The sequence below is a fragment of the Phocoena phocoena genome, chromosome 1, assembly GCF_963924675.1.
Source record: "Phocoena phocoena chromosome 1, mPhoPho1.1, whole genome shotgun sequence".
Classification (NCBI taxonomy): Eukaryota; Metazoa; Chordata; class Mammalia; order Artiodactyla; family Phocoenidae; genus Phocoena; species Phocoena phocoena.
In genome coordinates, this window is record NC_089219.1 from 7478921 (window position 1) to 7499942 (window position 21022).

Genomic DNA, 21022 nt, shown 5'->3' on the forward strand with positions numbered 1-21022 from the left:
ACATGAGTCCCTTGATACGTAGCTTTTGGCTAACATAGCTGTCTTTTTTTGTCTTTCTCTCAAGAACTGTAATTTCCTTCCTGGAAAAGGAAGTTACAGAGAAGGGCAGACCAGCTCAACATAAGGCTGAGCATAAATGACCTGAAGGTAGAATGGGCGATCTTGTGAGGTAGTGAGTTCTCCAGTCCTACAGGGTATTCAAGCAAAGGCCAGACAAGCCCTTTCTGAGATGTTTCAGAGGGGACTCACACATCTGGCTACTACATGGGCTGCCAGACAACCTCCAACATCTCTTCCAACCCTAAGATTTAATTTTGTCGATTGTGCCATCAGTCCCCATGTTCTATAAACCTCATAGCATTCAGCACCCAGGGAAACTCTTCGAAAAGGAAATAGAAGCACTGAGTCCATGTAAGCAGAAAAAAAAAATAAAGACCTAAAATGGGACGATGAAGGGTGGAAATGAAAAATTCTAGAAAATGCTTCCAAAGCAAAAATTCCTCAAGCAGTAATGACTTTAGCTTCCGAACTTGAATATACAGCCAAACACCAACGGATCTTCTGTTTCTGGGACGATGGACGGGACGGATACTCTGGACTTTCGTTACAAGCATTCTAAGACCACTGCCATCACACAGGATGTTGGGGTGTCTGGATAGACGGGGTGCTCAGTGTCTGCTTAAGAGCATGGAGGGGGGAGGCCACGTCTGAGGATTACTGACCTCTGCCCAACTAGGACAATGCTGGGAACCTCCAGGTCAAAAAGGGGGCTCACCCTTCCTACAGACGTGTCAGCCAGGGTGGGTAGATCTGGGAATTCTCCCAAACCCCCAGCTCCACTCCAGGTCATGGACAATACAACTAGCAAACATGGTGTTTTTGCCCCTCCTTGGAGAGGGCGGGCCCCAGCAGCAGAGTCCACGTGATGCGGGGAAATCAGCTCACGAGCCAAACTATTAAAAATCTTTATTGTTAATTATTTTCTTCAACAGAAGTATTTTTGGCAGAAATACGAAGCCACAGCGACATCTCCCCTTTTCTTCTGCGGAAGATGAGACAGATCAGGGCCATCGCAGTTACAAGAGGGAGGCCCACGACCCTGACAAGGACAGACTGGCGCAGGAACACACCATCAGCCAGGACTCGGACCCTCGACGGGAGCTACAGGTACAAGGAGAGGGGCCAGCCGGCAACACTGGCAAAGACAGCTGATAACAGATGTTACAACCTGGGTGGTGGGGGGAGACTGAACAAAACTCACCTTTCCCCAGGGGCTCAGCTGGAGCTGCAGGCCACTGAGCTGGGAACGAGTACAGACACACATGTGTGCGTACACACACTGCCCCTCCTGGAGGAAGATGCTCTCAGGCCCCTGCTGGGGTCCACAGTCCCCGTCCCCTGGGGATCAACGGCCTTTTCAGACTAATGGCCAGCTAACCAGGGCGGGGGGCCCCTGTGTGTAGGAGGATGGGGTGTCTAGGTCGTGTCAAGTCCTCCGCTGGGGCAAGGCTCAGAGGAAGCTCAGAGCACAGTGTGAACGGCCACGGGGCCATGGGGCTCCCAGGGGCTGGGGCCTGGGACACGCTGGCGTTCAGCTCCCTTGCTCCACGACGGCCCCAAGCCCCGAGAAGGGGGAAGTTTGGCTCTGAGCGTCTTCTCCTGGCTCTGGGTACCTGGGGTGAGAAGGAGGCCTCAGCCATCTACTACCTCCGGGATGGGGGTGGGAGGTCGCGGCGGGGACATGGGGAGGCTTCCCCTCCCCAGGCCCGCATCTTCCTCCAACTCCCCACCCAGATTCCACTCCCGCGAGAGATGCAGGGAGCAGGACAGGCCGCCTCCAGGGGGAGGAGGGCAGGTGGGAAGACCTGGGGCTCCTGCAGCCCTTCAAAGACCACTGCTCTGCAATGTCTTTCTGGGGGCGGGGTTGAGGGCCAGCCTGGTGGAACTCGCTCATTGAAGACCCAGCCAGCGGTCCCAGTGGGCACTTCATAAATGACACTGTCCCTTCCAGGCTTCCGTGGAGAGAGACCCTTCTGAAGGCAGTGCAGTGAAGGGCACGGCCTCGGATGAGAGAGCTCCCAGGGCTGGTCAGGACCCACTGCGCTGGAGGAGGCTGGGGAAGGTGGGAGGGTGCGTTTCGCGCCAAAGGCCTCCTGGGCCTTGTGAGCCAAGCTGGGGCCTTTGTGGGGGTTCTGGGCTCTCGGGCAGAGATCTCTGCTATGTTTTGGGGTCTCAGAGGTGGGAGCAGCTCCTGCCCCTTATAAGAGGAGCCCCGCCTCCGATGAGGCCTCAGGAAGTAGAATATGGAGCGAACGGCTCAGCGCGGGCAGGCTGGAGAGGCCCGGATGGCGCGTGTGAGCGATTCCATTCTCACCAAGGGATGCTGGCCGGTTGTCAACTCATGAAGTGATGCATGTAAATCCTGGCTAATGGTCACCTCTAAGCTCTGGGCTGCTCGTTCAGGACAACACAAACCTCCTTGGGGCCCTGTTTTCCAGCTGTGGGCCCTGCTTGGCGTCCTAGGGGTCCCCTCGCTGATGGAGCCTGGTGTGGTCATTAAAGCAAAAGCACTCTCTAGGTGGACCCCCGGGCTGGAGAGGGCCTGCACGCAGCAGGGGGTGGGCAGCCCATGGCAACAGGAGTCATGGGTGAGCCAATGGGAAACCAAACACACATATCGAAAGCCAATCAAATGCAAACACAAACAAAAAACACGTCAAAGCAGCAGCAGCAAGCTCTTTGTGTAATAAATATTGCAAAGCGCACTTGGTTTCTTTCTTTCTTTCTTTTTTCAAGTCAAATATAACAACCAACGTCCCAAACCCTGTTTTCAACATTCAAAAGAGAGGAGCTGTTGCCATCAGCAGAACACCTGCAGCCAATCAAAGAAAAAAAAAAAAACCGTTTCCCATTAGCCAGCCAATCAAAATCCTTTTCCAGTTTAAGCAGCCAATCGGACCTCTTCACATTCCTAAAAAGTGACCGAAATAAAGCACCAGAGCTCGGAGAGCTTCCTGAGAAGCCACACACCGAGGCGCAATTTTTTTTTTTTTTTTTTTTTAAATAGGAGTCAGAAATAAAAAGGTTTGCGTTGCTCGAGATTTAAAAATAAAAAGGTTTCTTCCCGCAGCCAATCATGAGTCCGTCCCTTTAAGCCAATCGTAACTGCACCACTGGTGTCTCCCTGGAGGATTCTGAGTGGCCGTGGGGCGGGACGGGAAGGGGTGGGGTGGGGGGATCGGGGTAGGGGAGGTGACCCTCTGCCACTCAGCCGGTGAGGTCCACACAGATCTCCTGGCCTTTGCCAGCCTCCAGGGTATTCCAAGGGGTTTGCAGCTACTGCCTCCGGTCCTCCGTCTCCGACCTGGAAAACGCCATCACCACATCCTCTGCACCTGCAGACCAGGGCGAAAGAATTGCTGCTGGATGGTCCTCTGGCCCTGGGCTGCAACCTGGGACAAGGCGAGGAGGCTGCGGCGCCCGATGCAGTGTCAGTCAGTCCACTGTAGCGGGGTGCTTTCCGAGAACAAAGTGCTTCTGGGGAAGCCCACCTCCCCTCTGGGCCTGGGCCTCCCCCACAGCCTGGCCAGGGTAGGCCAGCAACCCTGCTGCACGGCTGTGGGCTGCAGGCTGCAGGGGCGAGGCTCAGAGGCTTGCTCAAGGCTACACGAGCGTGCCAAGAACCCAGGCTGCTGTCCTGGAGCAGCGCTCTGCTTGTGACCCTTGCTCCAAGGTCACCAAAGCCGGGGGCCCTTGGGAACCTCTCTCTTCCTTCTTAAGACTCTTGTTTTGATCCCTTTGGAGGATCTTGCTCATAATTCCTAACAGCCAGTCCTCTTTGCCCAAACCCAACACCTGCTCAGGGGAGCGCGGCCAGGCCCATTTCCAGCCCGTGGTCGGCCCGGCTCCCATGGAGACAGATAATGGCCATGATCTTTTTGTTGTTATTTTTAATGGTGGATTTGAGGATTCTGGTCCAGGCACTCATGAAATCACTTCCTTTGTCTTGTTTTCCATAAGACAGGCATGCAGCCAGAAAAGGCAGGAAGGAGGGAAAGAGCCTGAAATGCTGACCTGCGTCCCCCACCTGAAGCTGCTGGGCAGGAGGGACCGAGTGGCAGACCCTGCAGGGCAGGTGAGGCGACCTGCAGGTCCCACCCCACCTCCTGGGCCCGGACCCTGCCTGGGCCCTGCCACTTTCTCCCCTTTCCCCCTGCCCCCCCCCTTTTTTTTTTTGGCTGCATGGCATGTAGGATCTTAGTTCCCCAACCAGGGATCAAACCCGTGCCCCCTGCAGTGGAAACGCGGAGTCTTAACCAGGGGACCCCCAGGGAAGTCCCGCTCTCCCCTTTCTCTAAAGGATCGTTCTTGGTGGCACCCTGAACGTGAAGTAACAGTCAGTTGCCCATGGCCTTTTAGACAAACTTCTCTTCTGTTCCGCTGGAGGACTTCTTCCCGGGGAGGGGGATCAGAGCAGCAGAAACAGGAAAGGCCACTGAGGGGGGCGCGGGCAGCGGGGCGCGGTGGGGCGGCGGACATGTGAAACGGAGTCAGGGAGAGGGCAGGACGCCACCACGGCCGGCCCCCACCCCGGGGCGTGGTGTCGGCCACCTCCGTCCACGCCACAGGGAGTCACCCCTTCCCACTGGCAGCCTCGTCCTGACCTCCTTCCTAACTGCCCTGCCACACGGAGGAGGCACGCAGCCATGGGTGCTGTAGAAGGAGGGCCCGTCCACAAGGATGTAACATTACAGACGTGTCCTTCGGTTTGGGGCACCAGAGGGCCAAGGTGCTACCCAGGGGAGTAACCGTGCCACACATGCCCCATCTGCCTTGATGGGGTTCTGCTGTTACCAGCACAACCTCTATTCCTGCAAAGGGGAATGAGCTTCTAGAAAGGAGCTCAAATCATCCGACTTCTCGGGATTGGGCTCCTTTGCTTGGGAAGCCCTACCAGTCCTTCCCCTGTCGTCCCGGGAACATTCTGTTCTCGCCTCAGTCCTCGGACCACGCAATACCACTGCAGGCAAATTTTCCTAGCAACCACAGAATCCAAGGTTACATCATACCCTGCACGGTAGCTGAGCTGGTTACCTAACAGATGCCGGCTTTTCCCGAGTGCCGCCTCTCCAGCTCACTGAGCAGGAGGGGGCTGGAGAGAGACCACGAAAGGGGACTTGTGAGCAGAAGATGCAATGAACAGGGACAGCCCACTCACTTCTTTCCTTGCCTGTCTCGTGGGCTTTCTCGAAGGGACCTTGGGCCTCTGTGCTGAGCTGCAGGCCCAAAAATAGCACCAGCTGCCCCAGGAAGGAAGAGTGAGTCTGCAGAGGGAATGGCCACTGGCTCCTTGGAGGAGCCCAGACTCGGGGGCTGCCCAGTGTGTGTAGCTGGGCTACACCCTGAGAGGTGGAGAAAGAAGTCACCTCCTCAGGGTCATGCAGGGACTCCAACAACTATTTAGCAAGACACCTGAGGCAGTGCTGCGACACCAGCTGGTGGCCCCATCCCTGGCTGGGGTGGGGAAGGCTAGGAATCTGCAGCTCCCATTTATAGAGCCTCCCACTCTGCTGCTAGCTGGTGCGGAAAGGGCCCACAGAGCTGCTGCCCATCGTACTCTGTTCTGTTCCTAAAGGACTTGCTGTTTTCCAGGCCTCACCACCAGGGATCTGCTTTCCTTTGGGGCCCGAGCGGGGGCAGGCTCTTCCAGAGCATTGTCTGACCTGTCCTTATCACTGGTTGGCCTGGTACTCATCATTCAACAAGGGCCTGACCTGAGCTCACAGGCCTCTAGGCGAGGATGCTGCCCTTCCCTTTCCTCTTTTCCATGGAACTTGGGCCAGTTACCTAACAGGGAGGGTAAGCTGCTTAGTTAGTTATTAAGATTCAAGCTCTCAGAGCTTGAGAGCCAGGAGGGGTCTCCAAGGTTAACCCTCATGGTCCCTCCTTCTCCCTTAAAGGCTAGGATGTGGGGGTTCCCTCAGATGCTCTCACTGTCCTGGAAACGCAGGGCTCACAACAGGAAGATGCTACAAGGAAGCCAGCAGGCCGAGCCCACTGCCTCTGCGCCGTCAGCTAGGTTTACTTTCCTGTTTTACCGACAAGGCTGGTCCACCCCACTGGTACCTCTGCTGACGCTGTCTGGACTTGGGTTCAGAGTTTGTCCTTTCTGTTTGTCCTTTCCCACCAGATGCCATGAGCACAGGAGGGGAGAAGATGATCAGTCTCTCCTGTTCCACACTCTCTGACCCATTAAAAGATAAAGCCAAAACCAGATGAAGACGTCGCAAGGAAAGAGAACTACAGACCAGTCTCTCTTATGAATATAGATATTCATAATACCTATGATATGCAAAAGTACTCACAAAATACTAGCAAATGGAATACATCAACATATAAAAAGGATTATTTACTCTGACCAAGTGACATTTATCCCAGGAATGCAAGGTTGGTTTAATATCCAAAAATCAATTAATGTAATATATCCTATCAATAGAAAAAAGGGCAAAAACCATATAATCATCTGAATAGACATAGAAAACACATCTGGCAAAATTCAATACCCCTTCATGATAAAAACACCCAACACACTAGGAATAAAAGTGAACTTCCTCAATCTGATAAAGGGCATTTACTAAAAACCCACAGTTATGATCATACTTAATGGTGAAAGATTGAAAGCTCTCCCCCTTCAAGATTAGGAACAAGAAAACAATGTCCACTCTCACCATTTCTATTCAATACTGTGTTGAAGGTTCTATCCAGGGCAATTTGGCAAGAAAAAGAAATAAAAGGCATCCAAATTGGAAAGAAGTATTGATAAAACTATATTTGTAGATGACATGGATCTTACATATAGAAAATCCTAAGGAAGCCACTAAAAGACTATTAGAACTAATAAACAAGTTTAAGTTGCAAGATATAAGGTCAATGTACAAAAATCATTTGTATTTCTATAAACTAGAAATGAATAATCTGAAAATGAAATTAAGAAAACAATTTCATTTACAGTAGCAGCAAAAATAATAAAATACTTAGGAATAAATTTAACAAATGAAGTATGAAATTTGGACTCTAAAAAGAACAAAACATCAATGTCTAAAACATCGCTGGACGAAATTCAACACAATTTCTATCAAATCCCCGCTGCCTTTCTTGCAGAAACTGACAACCTGCTCCTAAAATTCATATGGAAACGCAAAGGGTGCAGAATAGCCAAAACAATCTTGAGAAAAAAGAACAAGGTTGGGCCCACACTTTTGAATTTCAAAACTTACTACAAAGCTACTGTAAACAAGTTTGGGTGGAACTGGCATAGATCAATGGAATAGAATTGAGAAGCTGGAAATCAACCTTCCCATTTATGGTCGATTAAGTTTTGACAAAGGTGCCGAGGGTTCAATGGGAAAGAACTGAACAAATGGTACTGGGACAACTAGATATACTCACATGTAAAAGATGAAGTTGAACCCTTACCTTGCACCATATACAAAAATTAACTCAAAATGGAGGAATGACCTAAATATAAGAGCTGAAGTTATGAAACTCTTAGAAGAAAACACAGGAGTAAATCTTCATAGTCTTGGGTTAGGAAATGGTTTCTTAGATATGACACCCAAAGCACCATCAACAAAAGAAAAAAATAAATAAATTGGGCTTTATCAAAGTTAAAAGCCTTTTTTTCTTTTTCTTTTCTCCCCACAATTTGGCCACACCACATGTGGGATCTTAGTTCCCCGACCAGGAATCAAACCCGCACCCCCTTCATCGGAAGCGTGGAGTCTTAACCACTGGACCACCAGGGAAGCCCCCAAAGTTAAAAGCTTTTATGCTTCAAAAAACACTATCAAAAAAAATTGAAAAGACAACCTACAGAATGGGAGAAGATATCTGCAAATCATATATCTGGTAAGGGACTCCTATCTAGAATATATAAATAACACAACTCAATAATAATAAAAAGTCAAACAACTCAATTTTTTAAATGGGCAAAGAACTCAAATAGACATTTCTCCAGAAAAGATATATGAATGGTCAACAAGGGCATGAAAAGACGCTCAACATCATCAGTCATTATGGAAATGCAAATCAAAACCACAATGAGACACCACTTCTTACCCAATGGACAGCTGGAATCAAAAAGACAGACAATAACAAGCATTAGCAAGGATGTGGAGAAATTTGAACCCTCAGACTTTGCTGGTGGAATGTCAAATGGTGCAGCCCCAAGCCTGCTCCACCTGCAGCCTTCCCCATCTCAGCCGATGGCACCTCCATCCCCTGGTTGCTCAGGTCAAAAACCCTGGGGTATTCCCGATTCCCTGTCTCACACACACACTCCACGTATAACACATCAGCAAATCCTGCTGACTGTACTTTTAAAATGTATCCTGAATACATTACCATTTCCCCTACTACCACTCTGGTCCAGGCCACCACTACCCCTCTCACTAGCCTCCTGTACCCTCTTTTCCTGGATCTCCCCTCTCTGGACCCCGAGGGTCCATTCTCCACACAGCAGTCGGAAGGAAGTTCTTAAAACTATGAGTCAGATCCTGCCACTCCTTTGCTCAAAACTCTCCAAAGGTGGTTTATTATAAGATTTCTCATCATACTCAAGGGAAACTCCAAACTCTACACCGTGGCTTCAAGACCCACCATGATCTGGCCTCTCACTGTCTTTTCACCCCTTTTTATATGCCTCCTCCCACCCCCCCACTCCGCTCCAGCCACACGGGCTCCTGGCTGTCCTTCAGGCACAGGAACTTGCAACCCAGGACCTTTGCACCTGCGGTTTCCTTTGCCTCAATGCTCTTCCCCCCAAGTCTAGCTCTCGCACTTCATGCCAGTCTGTGTAAAATCCCCTCCCCAGGCCCTCACTGACCACAGCATCTAACATAGTGATACAGGATGAATCGTTACAGGTGAGGAGCCTGAAGCTCAGAGAGATGAAGCAGCTCAGGGAATCAGAGGCAGAGGGAGGACCCGACGCAGACTCCGAAGACCATGCTACACTACATGTTTTGTCGTTTTCTATTAGGAAAAGGAAGTAACGGTCCTGCTCCAGTTACCCTGAGCACTGAGGCTGCTCAGGCCTCCTGGCAGAGACTGCAGTAATCCATCTGCTCCCATTAGAATGGAACCAAGACCCAGGATTTATAAAGCAACACCAGAGCAGCCCTGGGGTATCTTGGAGAAAATTCAACATGGAATCCAGAAGACCAACCTGGGAAGAGCCCAGACGCCCACCCCCTGCCCCCGCCTACTGTTCTGCCAGGTGCCCCCCTAGTCCCATGGCTCCCCTGCCACGGGGAGCAGGGCCAAGGCGCTGGCGAGGGCACAGCTCTCTGAACCAGGGCAGGGCACCGAGGGGGCCATCCCACCCCACGGCCCGTGCCAGCTCTGCCCCTTTAATGGAGTCCAGTCAAGTGACTGGGGAGAGAAAAATGACAAATATTCAGGAGCTTAGAAAAGGGAGGCTGGCCCCTAGCTGGGGGCGGGAGACAGACAATGGGGTCACTGGTCTGTTTGCAAGCTCAGGATGAATTCACACCAGCAGAATCACAAGCCCAGCCCAGGCTCCACACACCAGCACCACCCTCAGCCCACGTCCCGCCCACCGAAGGGAACCAGCATGCCGCCATCGGGAAGCCAGCTCACTACAGGGTGCTGGGGCACAGCGGGCAGGGAGCAGTGTGGTTTGGAGAAAGGCCCAGGAATGAGAAAAAACAGGAAAGAGGAACAGGGAGATGGCTGCAGCCCTAAGGTGATGGACGGAGTAAGGGTACACCCGGCCTCTATTTCTCAGACCTGGCCGGAGACATCCTAGTGGAGCCCTTTGCCCTTTTCCAGGAAAGGCACAGACCCTGGAGCTCGCATGGAGCTGGGCCTGGCTCCAGGGCGGACGAGGACTGCTCCAGACACCACCACCACTCCCTCTCCAGGAGGGACCCTGCGGAGAGAGAGACCAGGCAGCGGAAGGAAGGGATGAGGCCTCCTAGGGCAGCAGGGATGTGCTAACCGTGCTGGTCCAGCCTACAGCCCAGCAAAGCGCCTGGCTGCGGGGGGACAGGCTGCGGAGAGCTCTTCCAGCTCCTGCAGAGTCCAGCCGGGAGGAGTGGATGCTCATAGGTGGCTGGAGAGGGGCAACAGCCCTGAGAGTAGACCCTCCCCAGGAAACCAACACAAGGTAACAAAAGCCTGGGCCAGCTTCCAAAGCCTTCCAGCCCCAGTGCCCCACAGTTCAGGACACAGCCCGGTACAGATGTCACCAGAGAAAAGGCGGGGACTCCCAGCACCAGCACCAGCCACAGGTGGGGACACCCACGTCACCCGACGCAGGGTCATGGGCTCCTGCAAGGGCTGCAGCCCCCCAGCCTCTCTGAAAGCCTCACGCCCATCCCTGGCCGGAGCTGAGCACAACTACTCCATTCTGGGCTCGGGCATCTCGGCCTCCTGACCTCCTAATGGGCCTAACACCCTCCCAATGAGGGCAAATGACTGGGGCCTGGAAAACTCCGTATCCTCCACGCACACGGCTGACCGGCTGGAAAGGAAACACAGCCACACGCACCAAAGCGTCCAGGGAATGATTCCCATTCCCGACGTCTGCCCCTCGTCTGACCACATGATTTTTGGCTTTGGTGCTTCCTCTTTGCCCCCTGAGCTCACTTTCTTGCTGTGCATACCAACCAGCATCTGCTACTCGGCTACCCACCAACGGAAAACTGCACGGCTCAGCTACTGGCTCTGGGGAGGTGAGCCAGGCAGCGAGGCTCCCAGAAAAACAGGTCCCAGACACCCCTACAAGGGCAAACGTCTCCACGGGGGAGAAACTCGGGCACCGTCCTGGACTAGGTCTCCCTCCAGACAAGCCCAAGCCTGCTTGGCGGCATGGGCTGCTTTTAGCAGCCGTGGCCTAGGAGCCCAGGGGTGCTATACAGCTCAGCTCTGCCACCCAAAGCTCCTAGAGGATGGCTTTTACCCAGAGACAGCACGACACTGGTCGCCATGGGGACAGCACCCCGGATCCACCAAGGTCTCGGCAGCCAAGGCAGGCTCCAGGCTTGGTGGCACCTACTGGGCCCCGGTGTGAGGCGGCTCCTGGCAGAGGTCCTGGACCTCCTGACAGACCAACGAGGGCCTCCCCAGGCTTGGGCTACCTTGGTGGGTCACGGTACCTGGGCCTGGGTCTGACCCCTGCCTACCCGTGCGATACTGGGCAAGTCCCTGCACATCCACCTCCGTTTCCTCACCTGCAAAACACACGTATCCTGCCCATCTGACTGACCTGGATAATGTCCACAGCATAAAGCATCACAGACAGCATCTTGTGGGGTTACCCCTCAGGGTTCTAGTACACCTGCTCTGCTCTAGTGCCACGTGCCCCAAACCCACCTCACCCCCCCATACCCCACTGAGCCCAGCACACACATCCTACCTCTGGGGCTTTCTAGGGGGGTTCCCTTCCCTCAGGGTCAGTCATCCTGTGATCTGCACCCAAAATTCTTTACGTGTTTGCCCGTGTTTCCATCTGCCCTGCTGGGCTGGCAGCTCGAGGCCGGGGGCGGTCGCCTGGCACCCAGATCCATGGGCTACTGTGAACGGGACGGTGCCATCGCTGGCCCAACTGGCCTTGATGCTCTTCTCCAGGACAGAGGTCTGCCTCTTCTGGGTGTCAGGAGGTGGGAGCAGAGGTGCACAAGGGCTTGGAGGCCCCTGCTCTCAGCTCTACACAATAGCACCCATCACGCTGGTGAAGGAGGGTCAAGGCAGCCCTTCACCGGCCGGAACCAGAGGCCGAACTGAGCGACCAGCTCTGCTCTTCAGCTCTTTCCCTTTCTTGGGGTTATTTATTTCAATTAATTTTTATTGGAGTATAGTTGCTTTACGATGCTGTGTCAGTTTCTGCTGTACAGCAAAGCGAATCAGCCCTACGTATACATATCTCCCCTCTTTTTTGGATTTCCTTCCCATTTAGGTCACCGAAGAGTATTGAGTAGAGTTCTCTGTGCTGTACAGTAGGTTCTCATTAGTTACCTATTTAATACATGGTATCAATAGTGTATACATAGTGTTATATATGGTATCAGTAGTGTATATCCCAATCTCCCAATTTGTCCCCCTCAACACGGGGCATTTTTTTTTTCTTTTTCCGTGACACAAGTTATCACGTACCAAGTCCTTCTGGTTGATTTTTCAGTTGGATTTAATGTATATGAGACTTTGGGGTTCAATTTTTTTATTATTAGGTTACAGGTAATTCTCATGAAAGTGTTGATTAAAGTTTAAAAAGATTAGCTTCCCATCCCACTGACTGGAATTCTCCCGGGGCCTGACAGTAACTTCAGTCCAGAGTCGGTTGTCACCTGGAGCCTCTGGGAGAGAAGCCTCAGAGCCGCACGTGAGCAGATGGGGGTCCCGGGACCCCGGCAGCTGGTCTGCACAGAGGGGGAGCCTCGGTCTACACAGGGATCTGACAGACCCCACTCTGTGCCAGAGCTGGACCACGGGAAAATGTGAGACTGCGAGCACAGCACAGACCCTGGCCCCTCAGGGCTCCTGACCTGATGTGATAACCGCTACAGGGAAGGAAAGATCCGCAGGCAGTCCAGGAGCCAGAGGAGGAAAGCGGGCCGACCTTGGAAGGGCAGAGGGGGCGGCAGAGGAAGGGAAAGAGCAGAGGCCAGATGGTGTGGGAAGGGATTCCAGGAAGAATGCTGGCTGTAAAACAGAGATTGTGCCAGCACCCCACTTGAGGGCCGCTGAGAGGGTCAACTGGGGTGATGAGCAGAGGGGTGAGCTTGCTTGGTCCCTGGAAGAGCCGTGCACTGGGTGGGCCCTCTCCTTGGGCCGCTGGCTCCCTGCTGGGTTGCCCATGACCACAGCTATTTTAACAAGGTTCTCAGTGTAACCCTGAGACCAAATGACCTATTTTAGGCTTGCTGGCAGCGGACCCTGAGCCTGTAGCCTTGGCTTCCGCAGGGGAAAGCCGGAAGAGCCCTGGGACCGCCCAGCTGGCTCAGGCTGGGGACCTTCCCTGGAAAGTCTCTTCGAGAAAGAGTGTGATCAGACAGAGGCTGGAACAGGCCTGGGGAGCCAGCGTGCCAGCACCGCAGCTCCAGGGCCAGAAAGAGGGGAAGAGAAAGGATGAGGGCTTCCTTAACAAAATGGGCCACATCAAGACAGGGTCCCTCCAGCCCCAGGACAGCTGGACAAAGGTCTATACGAAGCATGACTCAAGGAAGGTAGTTCTGCAGGCGACTGGCCACAAGGAGGCCTTTGCCAAGTGTACCAGGGGCCTGGAACTGGCACTCGCCGCATCCATCCCCGGTGTGGTGCTGGGGCAGAGAGAGACCTGGAGCTCAAACAGAACCAGCACGTTCAAAGGCACCTGGAGGTGAAAGGCCCAGAAAAAGAAGGCAGCAGGAAATCCTTCCAATTTTCTCATGCCCTCCTGAAATACCATGCTAACTCCCTACAGCACACCTGCTCCTCTGGTAAAACACTGTTCTGCTTAAAAATGCACATGGCCTGTAAGCCACTCCTAGATGGTCTTTGTTTACCACACCCTGGACCCACATGACCCGTTCTAGGACCTTGGGCATCTTACTCAACCCCTCAGGGCCTGTTTTCTCATCGTGAAAGTGGGCCTGTGACAGTGGCTGCCTCACAGGGCTGTCCTGAGGATTCTCTGGGATAACTTTAATGCTACCTGACATGGAACCTGGCACATAGGAGGAGCTCGATAAATTAAATTAATTATAATTAATAGCAAAAATGAAAAACAAATGTCGAGTAGTAAAGGATCAGGGGACTTCCCTGGTGGTCCAGTGGGTAAGACTCCTCACTCCCAATGCAGGGGGCCTGGGTTCGATCCCTGGTCGGGGAACTAGATCCCACATGCATGCCGCAACTAAGAGTTCATGCACCGCAACTAAAGATCCCACGTGCCGCAACTAAGACCCGGCGCAGCCACAAAAAAAAAAAGGTAAAGGATCGGTCAAAAACTGATAGCACAGCCACATGGCTGCATATCACGCGACTGCTAAAATGTTTTCTTGAAAATCGTTTGAGGACATGGTAAAATTATCATAAGTGAAAACATGGATGTTAAAATGGATATTACAACGTTTACACTGTATGGTCTCAACTCTGTAATGAAAATACATGCATATTTTTTAAAAAAGTCTGCTGGGAAATTAATGCAAGGGAATAGTGATTCTAGCTACACGGTAGGAGTCAATCCTCTAAGCTTTTCTGCTGTTTGTCTTTCCCAATGACTTTCCACAATGACTATGCATTCTTTCATAGCCAGGAAAAACGATCGACATATGTTATGGAGAGAACAGCACTGACAATAAGAAAGGCACGAACTCAGCATTCCTTTGAGCCTGCTTTGGAAGCTACTGCTCTCCGCCCCCGAGCCTACAGCTGGGGCTTCTCAGCAAGGCCACCTTCCCAGAGAAGCAATGATTGCCTTTGGTTCAAAGTCAGTCCAGCGAGGATGTCGGGTCTGCTTGGCCACCCTGGGGACCAGGAGACAAGCGCTCCGTGTTCCTGCCTTTTCGGGGGACTATGGGCTCCCAGACCCAGAGCCTGGTCCATTCATTCACCCAAGAACATGCTGGCGCTCTGGGGGGCCCAGCCCCACAAATACAAAGAGGGAAGCCACAAGGGGCTCAGAGTTGGTCAAGAGATGGACCAGGAGACAGTGTGGGGAGTAGCAGGGCCAAGGTACACGTGTGCGGTGGGGATCACAGGAGGGCCTGGCCCTGCCTGTGGGAGGCAGGGGAGGGGGTGGGCTCAGGGCTGGGCTCCTGGCTGCCGAGAGGCAAATGCAGGGACGGAAAGGCGTGAACGCACGAGGCCTGAGACAGGAGCTGAAAGCCATTCACTGTGGCTGTTTGTGGAGCATGAGGTCCTGGTGTCGGGTGGGCAGGGGTCCTGCTCATCACGCTAAGGGGTTTGGATTTTATCCTCAAGGCAGCAGAGAGCCACTGAAAGATTTTAAGTCGGGAAGAGACCCGCTGATGTAGCCTTCGATACTCACTCTGGGTACAGGGTAGAAAGTGCACGGAGAGGGCAAGACGAGAAGTCAAGGTGCCAGTTAGGGGCTGTTTGTGGTGATCGAGACAAGAATTAACACGGGCTCAGACCAAAATGTGGGTTCAAACCAAGATGGAGAAGACAAAGCAGATGTGAGGAGCATTAAGGCGGGAGAATCAAGAGGACCTGGTAACCTCCTAGGTACCTGGGGAAGACAGGAGTCAGTGGCTGGTCCCCAGGACACTGGGTTCATGGGGTGGCACATCCTCACGACAGAGAATACAGGCGGGAGCACAGACCCCGGGGCGGGGAGAGGTTGCGACCCTGAACGTGCTGAATGTGGGGTGTGTGCGGCCAGACGGCCAGTAGAGAGCGTGCATCAATCTGGGGGTCAGCAGGGGGTCTGGGCTGAGGGGGTGTATTTGGAAGGCATCGACCAGAGCTCTGTTGGGAGTCACGGGAGTGATGTGACCTCCCAGGGAGAGCGTGTGACACTGAGAGGAGAGGACAAAATATGGAGAACACCAGCATGACCATGGTGAGGGGAAAGGAGGCACTGGGGGGGCGGGGGATGGGAGGCAGTGAGCAGAGAGAAGCAGAAAATGGGGGAGAGGGGAGAGAGGGGGGTCTCGTGGAAGACAAGGGAGGGAAAGGAGGGCTTCCAGAAGGAGGCTTTCGAGGGTGGTCTTAGAACAGCACAGCCCAGGCAGGTCTACCCACTGTCCAGTGCAGTACTGGGGGGCCTCTGAGGCCCTCTCCTGGAACCATTTGGTGAGGCGCTATGGTGCAGGCCCGTGCACCAGGGTCTCCAGCACCTACCCGGACCCAGCAGATACTGAACACGTGTTCACCGAGGGAAGTATGGGATGGGGGGCGGCCGGGAGGCGTGGGCTGAGGGATGCCCAGCTTGCTGCTCTCCTACCTGGGTCTGGGGAGGGCAAGCAGTGCTCCCGGTACCAGACCCCTCCAGCCCCAGAGGGGAAGCGTGTGCGGGTCCAAGGTGGTGGGCAGGACCCCGGGACAGATGGCCAAGCGCTGACCCATTGGTGGGGCGGCCTCAGGCCCCCTACTGAGGGCAGCTGGAACAGCATAGGTCAGAGTTGCGGGAGCCGGCGGAGCAGCGCACAGGCATTTGCTGAGAGACAGTGCCGCCTAGTGGCAGGAGGTGCTCACACCAGGCTTCTACGGGATGGTCCCGCCCATCACCCCGAATGCTCCTAGGCCTTTCTGGGCCTTTCATGCTGGGGTCCTGAGCACTGGAAGCAATGATCCAGGGTTCTTGCCACCTGGGTGGCACCTGAGACTCTGACAGCAACATGCCCTGTGGCATCAGCTGAGGTCGGCTCTGCCAACGGGGAAGGTGGGCAGGCTAGAATTTTATCAAAGCCCCATTTGGCCCCATGGTGTGGGCAGAAATGTAGGGTCCTGCTCTCAGGCTTGAACCTCCATAGTGGCAGAGACTGGACTGCTTGCTGTTTTGTTGGCACAAAGAAAATACAGTAAGCCTGTGAGGCTTGTCGCTGGAGGTGACTGTGGGGCGAGGGGCAGACTGAAGGGCAGCCCAGCAGCAGAGAACCATCTCCCCAGAGATTCTCACCCAGCTCCAGGTTCACTCCCAGGAGCCTCCTTCCCGGAGAGAAGTACCCAAGGCCAGCCTGTCTGTCTGTGGACGCCCCACACCCAGGAGGGCCCGGATTCCAGGGCCACGAAATCACACCCACAGGCCCACGGCTCACTCCTGACTGCCCAGCAGTTTCAGGCCAGGTGAGGTCACCGTGACTGCCTTAAATAACTCAGCAGAGCTCATTTTTATTTTCGGTTGTTGGTTTAGCTGAGCGAGACAAAAAGAGTTCTCTTAAAAACACTTTTTAAAACTTCCCCTTTAAACAACAAGGTCCTACAGTACAGCACAGAGAACTATATTCAATATCCTATGAGAAACCATAATGGAAAAGAATATTTAAAAAAAGAATGTATGTATGTGTAAAACTAAATCACTTTGCTGTACAGTAGAAATTAACACAACATTGTAAATCAACTATACTTCAATTAAAAAAAAAGAAAAATAGGAAACCAAAAAAGCCGTTCAGAATCTAAAGAAAAACTTCCCTTATTATAAAAGGAATGTATGTGCAATGTTAAAAAAAATTAGTTTTACAAAAAAATGTGTGACTTGGAAAGTCAAAGTCCCTTATGTGGTTCCACCCTCCATCAAAATTTTCTCTAAACCACCTGGTAAATATTCTTTCAGCTTCTTTTGCTCTATACACATACATTCGTGCATGTGTGAATATGGGCGGGGGGTGGGGAGTGTATGTGGTGGTGTTTTCTATACTGACAGTTCTATCGCTTCTTTTGATTTTTTTCCCATTAACAGCTTTCTACTTAGAGGCATTCTTACCCCTGCAGCTCAAATTCAGGTTAACCCAGTGACCCAAGACCAGGCTGGGAGAAAAGGTGATGCCCCAGGGACTCAGAAGCCTGAGGGTTTCAAGTGAATGCGGTTGGGGAGCAGGGGAGAGGGACCCACGCTAAAACCCAGATCAGCCCTGGAGGAGAAAAGACCTCTCCCAGAAGAAATATCCCAGGACGGGGGGGCGGGGGGGGCGCGGGGGGCAGACTCCACACCCCTTATCTCCTCCCCAGCGGTGGCTGACAGCACAGCTGGCGCAGTCTGCGGCACGAGGGTGGCCCGGGCAAGAGGCTGTCCCCGGAAGCTGCTGGGGCCACGAGAACACCCTGTACATTTCTGCTGACTTGGGCGCACAGGCTGGGTCACACCCAGCGTCAGAGCTCGGGAACCAGGTCCTGCGCCAGGGCAGAGCCCTGCATGTGACATCCAGGAGAACAAGGGCAGCCTCAGGAAAAGCAGTCCCGTGTGCCAGGTCTGCTCACCTCCCCAGCCTCAGGGATCAGCAAACACGCCCATCAGCACTCTGCTCCTGGGAGCCCGCTCACACCAGACAGGTCACCGGCTGCACGATTCAACAGCCAAGAATTCCAAGCAATTGGAAATTGGTAGTCAGGGTCCTGGGCTACAGGGTCAGGATAAGGCTTCCAGAAAGGGAGAGCCCATTAAGTGCCCAGCAGCTTCCTGCAGCTCCAGGACAGACAGAGACAAACCCAGCTCTGCAATCGGGCTGCAGGTTTGCATCCTGGGCCCCCCAGGAACTGGCTACAGTGGCTTATTGCTTCAGAACCCCCGTTTCCTTGCCTGCTAAGTAGAAGTAATACAGCTGGCAGCTCGAGCCTGCTAGACAATAAACACTCAGTGTTACCCACTACCATTATTACAACTGGCTGAGGGTACTCAAAAGAGAAATAACTCCCTTGGGCACACGGAGACCTCCAGGACCACTGGGGCCACCTTCCTGGGCACAGCCAGGAACACAACAGCCACCGTGCAGCCCGTACCTAGAGCAGGCCCCTGCACACAAGGGTGGTCTCCTTGTCCCTGAACGGGGTACTCGGGGGCGGGGGGCAGGGGCAGGCAAAGGCTGAAGAAATGCAACCACCAGAGCCTCTGCAGCTATGGGGCCCCCAGACACCTCCATTTCTTCCTCTTCCTCCCCCAGGCCTAGAAAGGGATCCCCCCCATTACCTGATTGGGTCCTTGGCTCCCAGCTGGGGAAGGAGAAGGGACCGGCCTGGAGGCTCTGCAGGCTCCACGTCTAGACGCTGCCGCCAGCTGGGGCTCAGCTCTGTGGGTGAGGGAGCTGCCGCCCCGAAATCTCTCTCTCGTGGACCACCCATCTGGAAGGGCTGGAGCTACGCTTTCTAAAGGAACCACAACTTGCTGTCGCTGGCCACGCGGGCCCTCGACTCACCCTGGTCAATGGACTCACCCTGGTCGATGGAGTGCTGGGGCAGCTGGCTGAGCTGGCTGCTGACCACCCCCGCGTAGGTGCGCAGGAACTCCTCCTCGCTGGCCGTCAGCTGCAGGGGCGAGAGGGCTGGGTGAGGGGTGGCCCGCACCCGCTCCCTGGGCCTCTGTTGTTGAGAACTGACCTTCTAGTTCCAGGGTGAGCACCCTCTCCCCTCTGCTCCCACCCCTGAAACTTGGTCCATGGGGCCCACAGGCCTTGGCACCGGGATCAGATCGGGGACGGGGATTCCAGCGTAGGGCAGGCCCTGCTTGGGGAGCCCCTCCCTCTCCTGTTGAGAAGGGCCACTGCACATCTGCTGCCCTCTCGGTGGCTGTCCTGCCCGCCGGTCACCAACGGAAGAGAAGACTCCCAGGAGAGGGGAGGAAAGGAAGGTCAGGGCCTTTAGGACCCTCACCCACTTGGCCCAAACATGGCACAGGGAGTGCCATGCCGAACTGGACATGCTGGTGCCTGTGCCCGGGAGCCTGAATTAGCCACAGCCAAGCCAGAGGCCTGGCATCCCCATCCCCAGACCACAGCTGCTACAGAAGGTGGTTACAGCCCCTCTGCCCGCCGGCATCAGGCACCCTCCCTGGGAGGCCTGCTGCTCGACGCCCCGAAGGCACTCACGTTGGAGCCCATCTTCCTCAGCATGAGCAGCACTCGGACCTTCTGCTGAACGTACATCTCCTCCGGACTCTTCCCGGGGGCCCCCTCGCGGTTCATGCCCTGGCCAGCTCTGGGGACTCCTGCAGAGCGAGGAGAAGCATGGGGTGGGGCGGTGTCAGGACGAGACATACCCGCACACCGGCACGAGTTGTCAGGCCGCCCATGTTGCATCAGGGGCTCGTTTCTGAGAGCCCAGAGCAGGTGGCGAGCTGCCCGTTCCTCCCTCACGGCTGCTGGCCCGACAGCCAGACTGAGCAGGGATCTCCCCGGAGCAGGCACTGGTGGCCAGCCCCCTCTGTGTGTGGAGCTGTCAGGCCCAGGTGGCTGAGCTGACCCAGACTTCTTGCCAGCTCTACCTTCCAGCCACCCCTCAGCAAGGCTCCTGCTATGAGCCCAGGAGATGTGCTGCATGAAACCCAAAGTGTCCCCGTCTTTCAAAGCCAGCAACTTCCATGAGGAGCAAAGTGACGTGATCAGAGGCAGCCGGCTGGGGCCTGTAGCTGGAGAAGCCAAGACAGCTCCCTCTGCAAAAGTCCCTGACGAGTTCAAGAGGCTGCCTCCTGGGCTGGGCTCCAACGAGTCCCTCGATGGGGACGGCGAGCCCGGGGCTGCGGGCACACACACCTGCCCGGGCTCGCTGCCGCCACCCTCACAAGCCCACCCACCTGTCACAGGGTGGCTCCTGCACGCGGCAGCTGCGTCCAGGTGCAGCAGGGACCCGACCTGCAGAAAGGTCCCAGGAGAGAAGTCCCAGGGTTTCCTCCCTCCAGGAGGAGCTGGGGGGGAGGAAGCCGGGCGTGGAGGGGTTTGGGTTACACACTTGTAACTCCTGGATGAGTCAGAAATAACGCAGCAGCTGGTGGGGGTGGAGCCCTGGCAGCCCTGGTGCCAAGGAGCTGCGCTCGGAGGACCAAGGGAGCCGGGCTTGCGGGCCAAGGACACTCCTCACACCGTCCATCCCTCAGGGGCCAGCAAGCCTTGGACCAGCAGGCTCTCCCAGGTGAAGGACAGACTCAGAAAGGCGCCAGAGCCCTGGGCAGCAGCCTCCCTGGAGGCTCCTGTCAACCGCTCAGTCCCCAGAAGCTAACAGGGGCTCCGGCCCTAAAAGCCTGCACAATAGGGCAAAATGTGTATTGCATAGCAATGCAGCTGTGCACTCAGTGCAGTGCCGTCTACTTACAGGGGCTTCCTTTCCACCACCAAAGCCCAGGCTCCCTCTTCTACTGTCTGCTACCCTGTCACCTCCTCCTGGTTCGGAAAAGGGTCTAATTAACACTGGTAACCAGGAAGGAGGAGTGAGCTGCCTGCAGAATGACCTCTGGTGAGAGGCAGCCAGCCGTCCCCTGGGGCCAGGTACACAAGCGGAGCGGACAGCCCTCAGTTCCCAGCACAGCTGAGTGGGGAGGCTCGGTTCTGGGGGATCACTCCTCCTCCTGTCC

General features: G+C 54.6%; 1 protein-coding gene across 2 annotated transcripts in view; it reads right to left on the reverse strand.

Annotated features, from left to right (window-relative positions):
- Positions 1 to 2766: 2766 nt before the first annotated feature.
- Positions 2767 to 21022, reverse strand: part of CTNNBIP1 (catenin beta interacting protein 1) — a 49423-nt gene continuing 31167 nt past the window's right edge. Inside the window, exons 1-4 of one of the 2 annotated variants that reach the window (XM_065891030.1) lie at positions 20249 to 20354; positions 19545 to 19663; positions 18894 to 18984; positions 3062 to 3395 (exon numbers count right to left, since the gene is read on the reverse strand). In XM_065891030.1, the coding sequence (XP_065747102.1) occupies positions 3337 to 3395; positions 18894 to 18984; positions 19545 to 19640 (246 nt within the window). In that variant the 5' untranslated portion in view covers positions 19641 to 19663; positions 20249 to 20354 and the 3' untranslated portion in view covers positions 3062 to 3336. Of the gene's footprint in view, positions 3396 to 18893; positions 18985 to 19544; positions 19664 to 20248; positions 20355 to 21022 lie in introns of those variants that run through there. The other variant, XM_065891040.1, reaches the window with a different exon arrangement.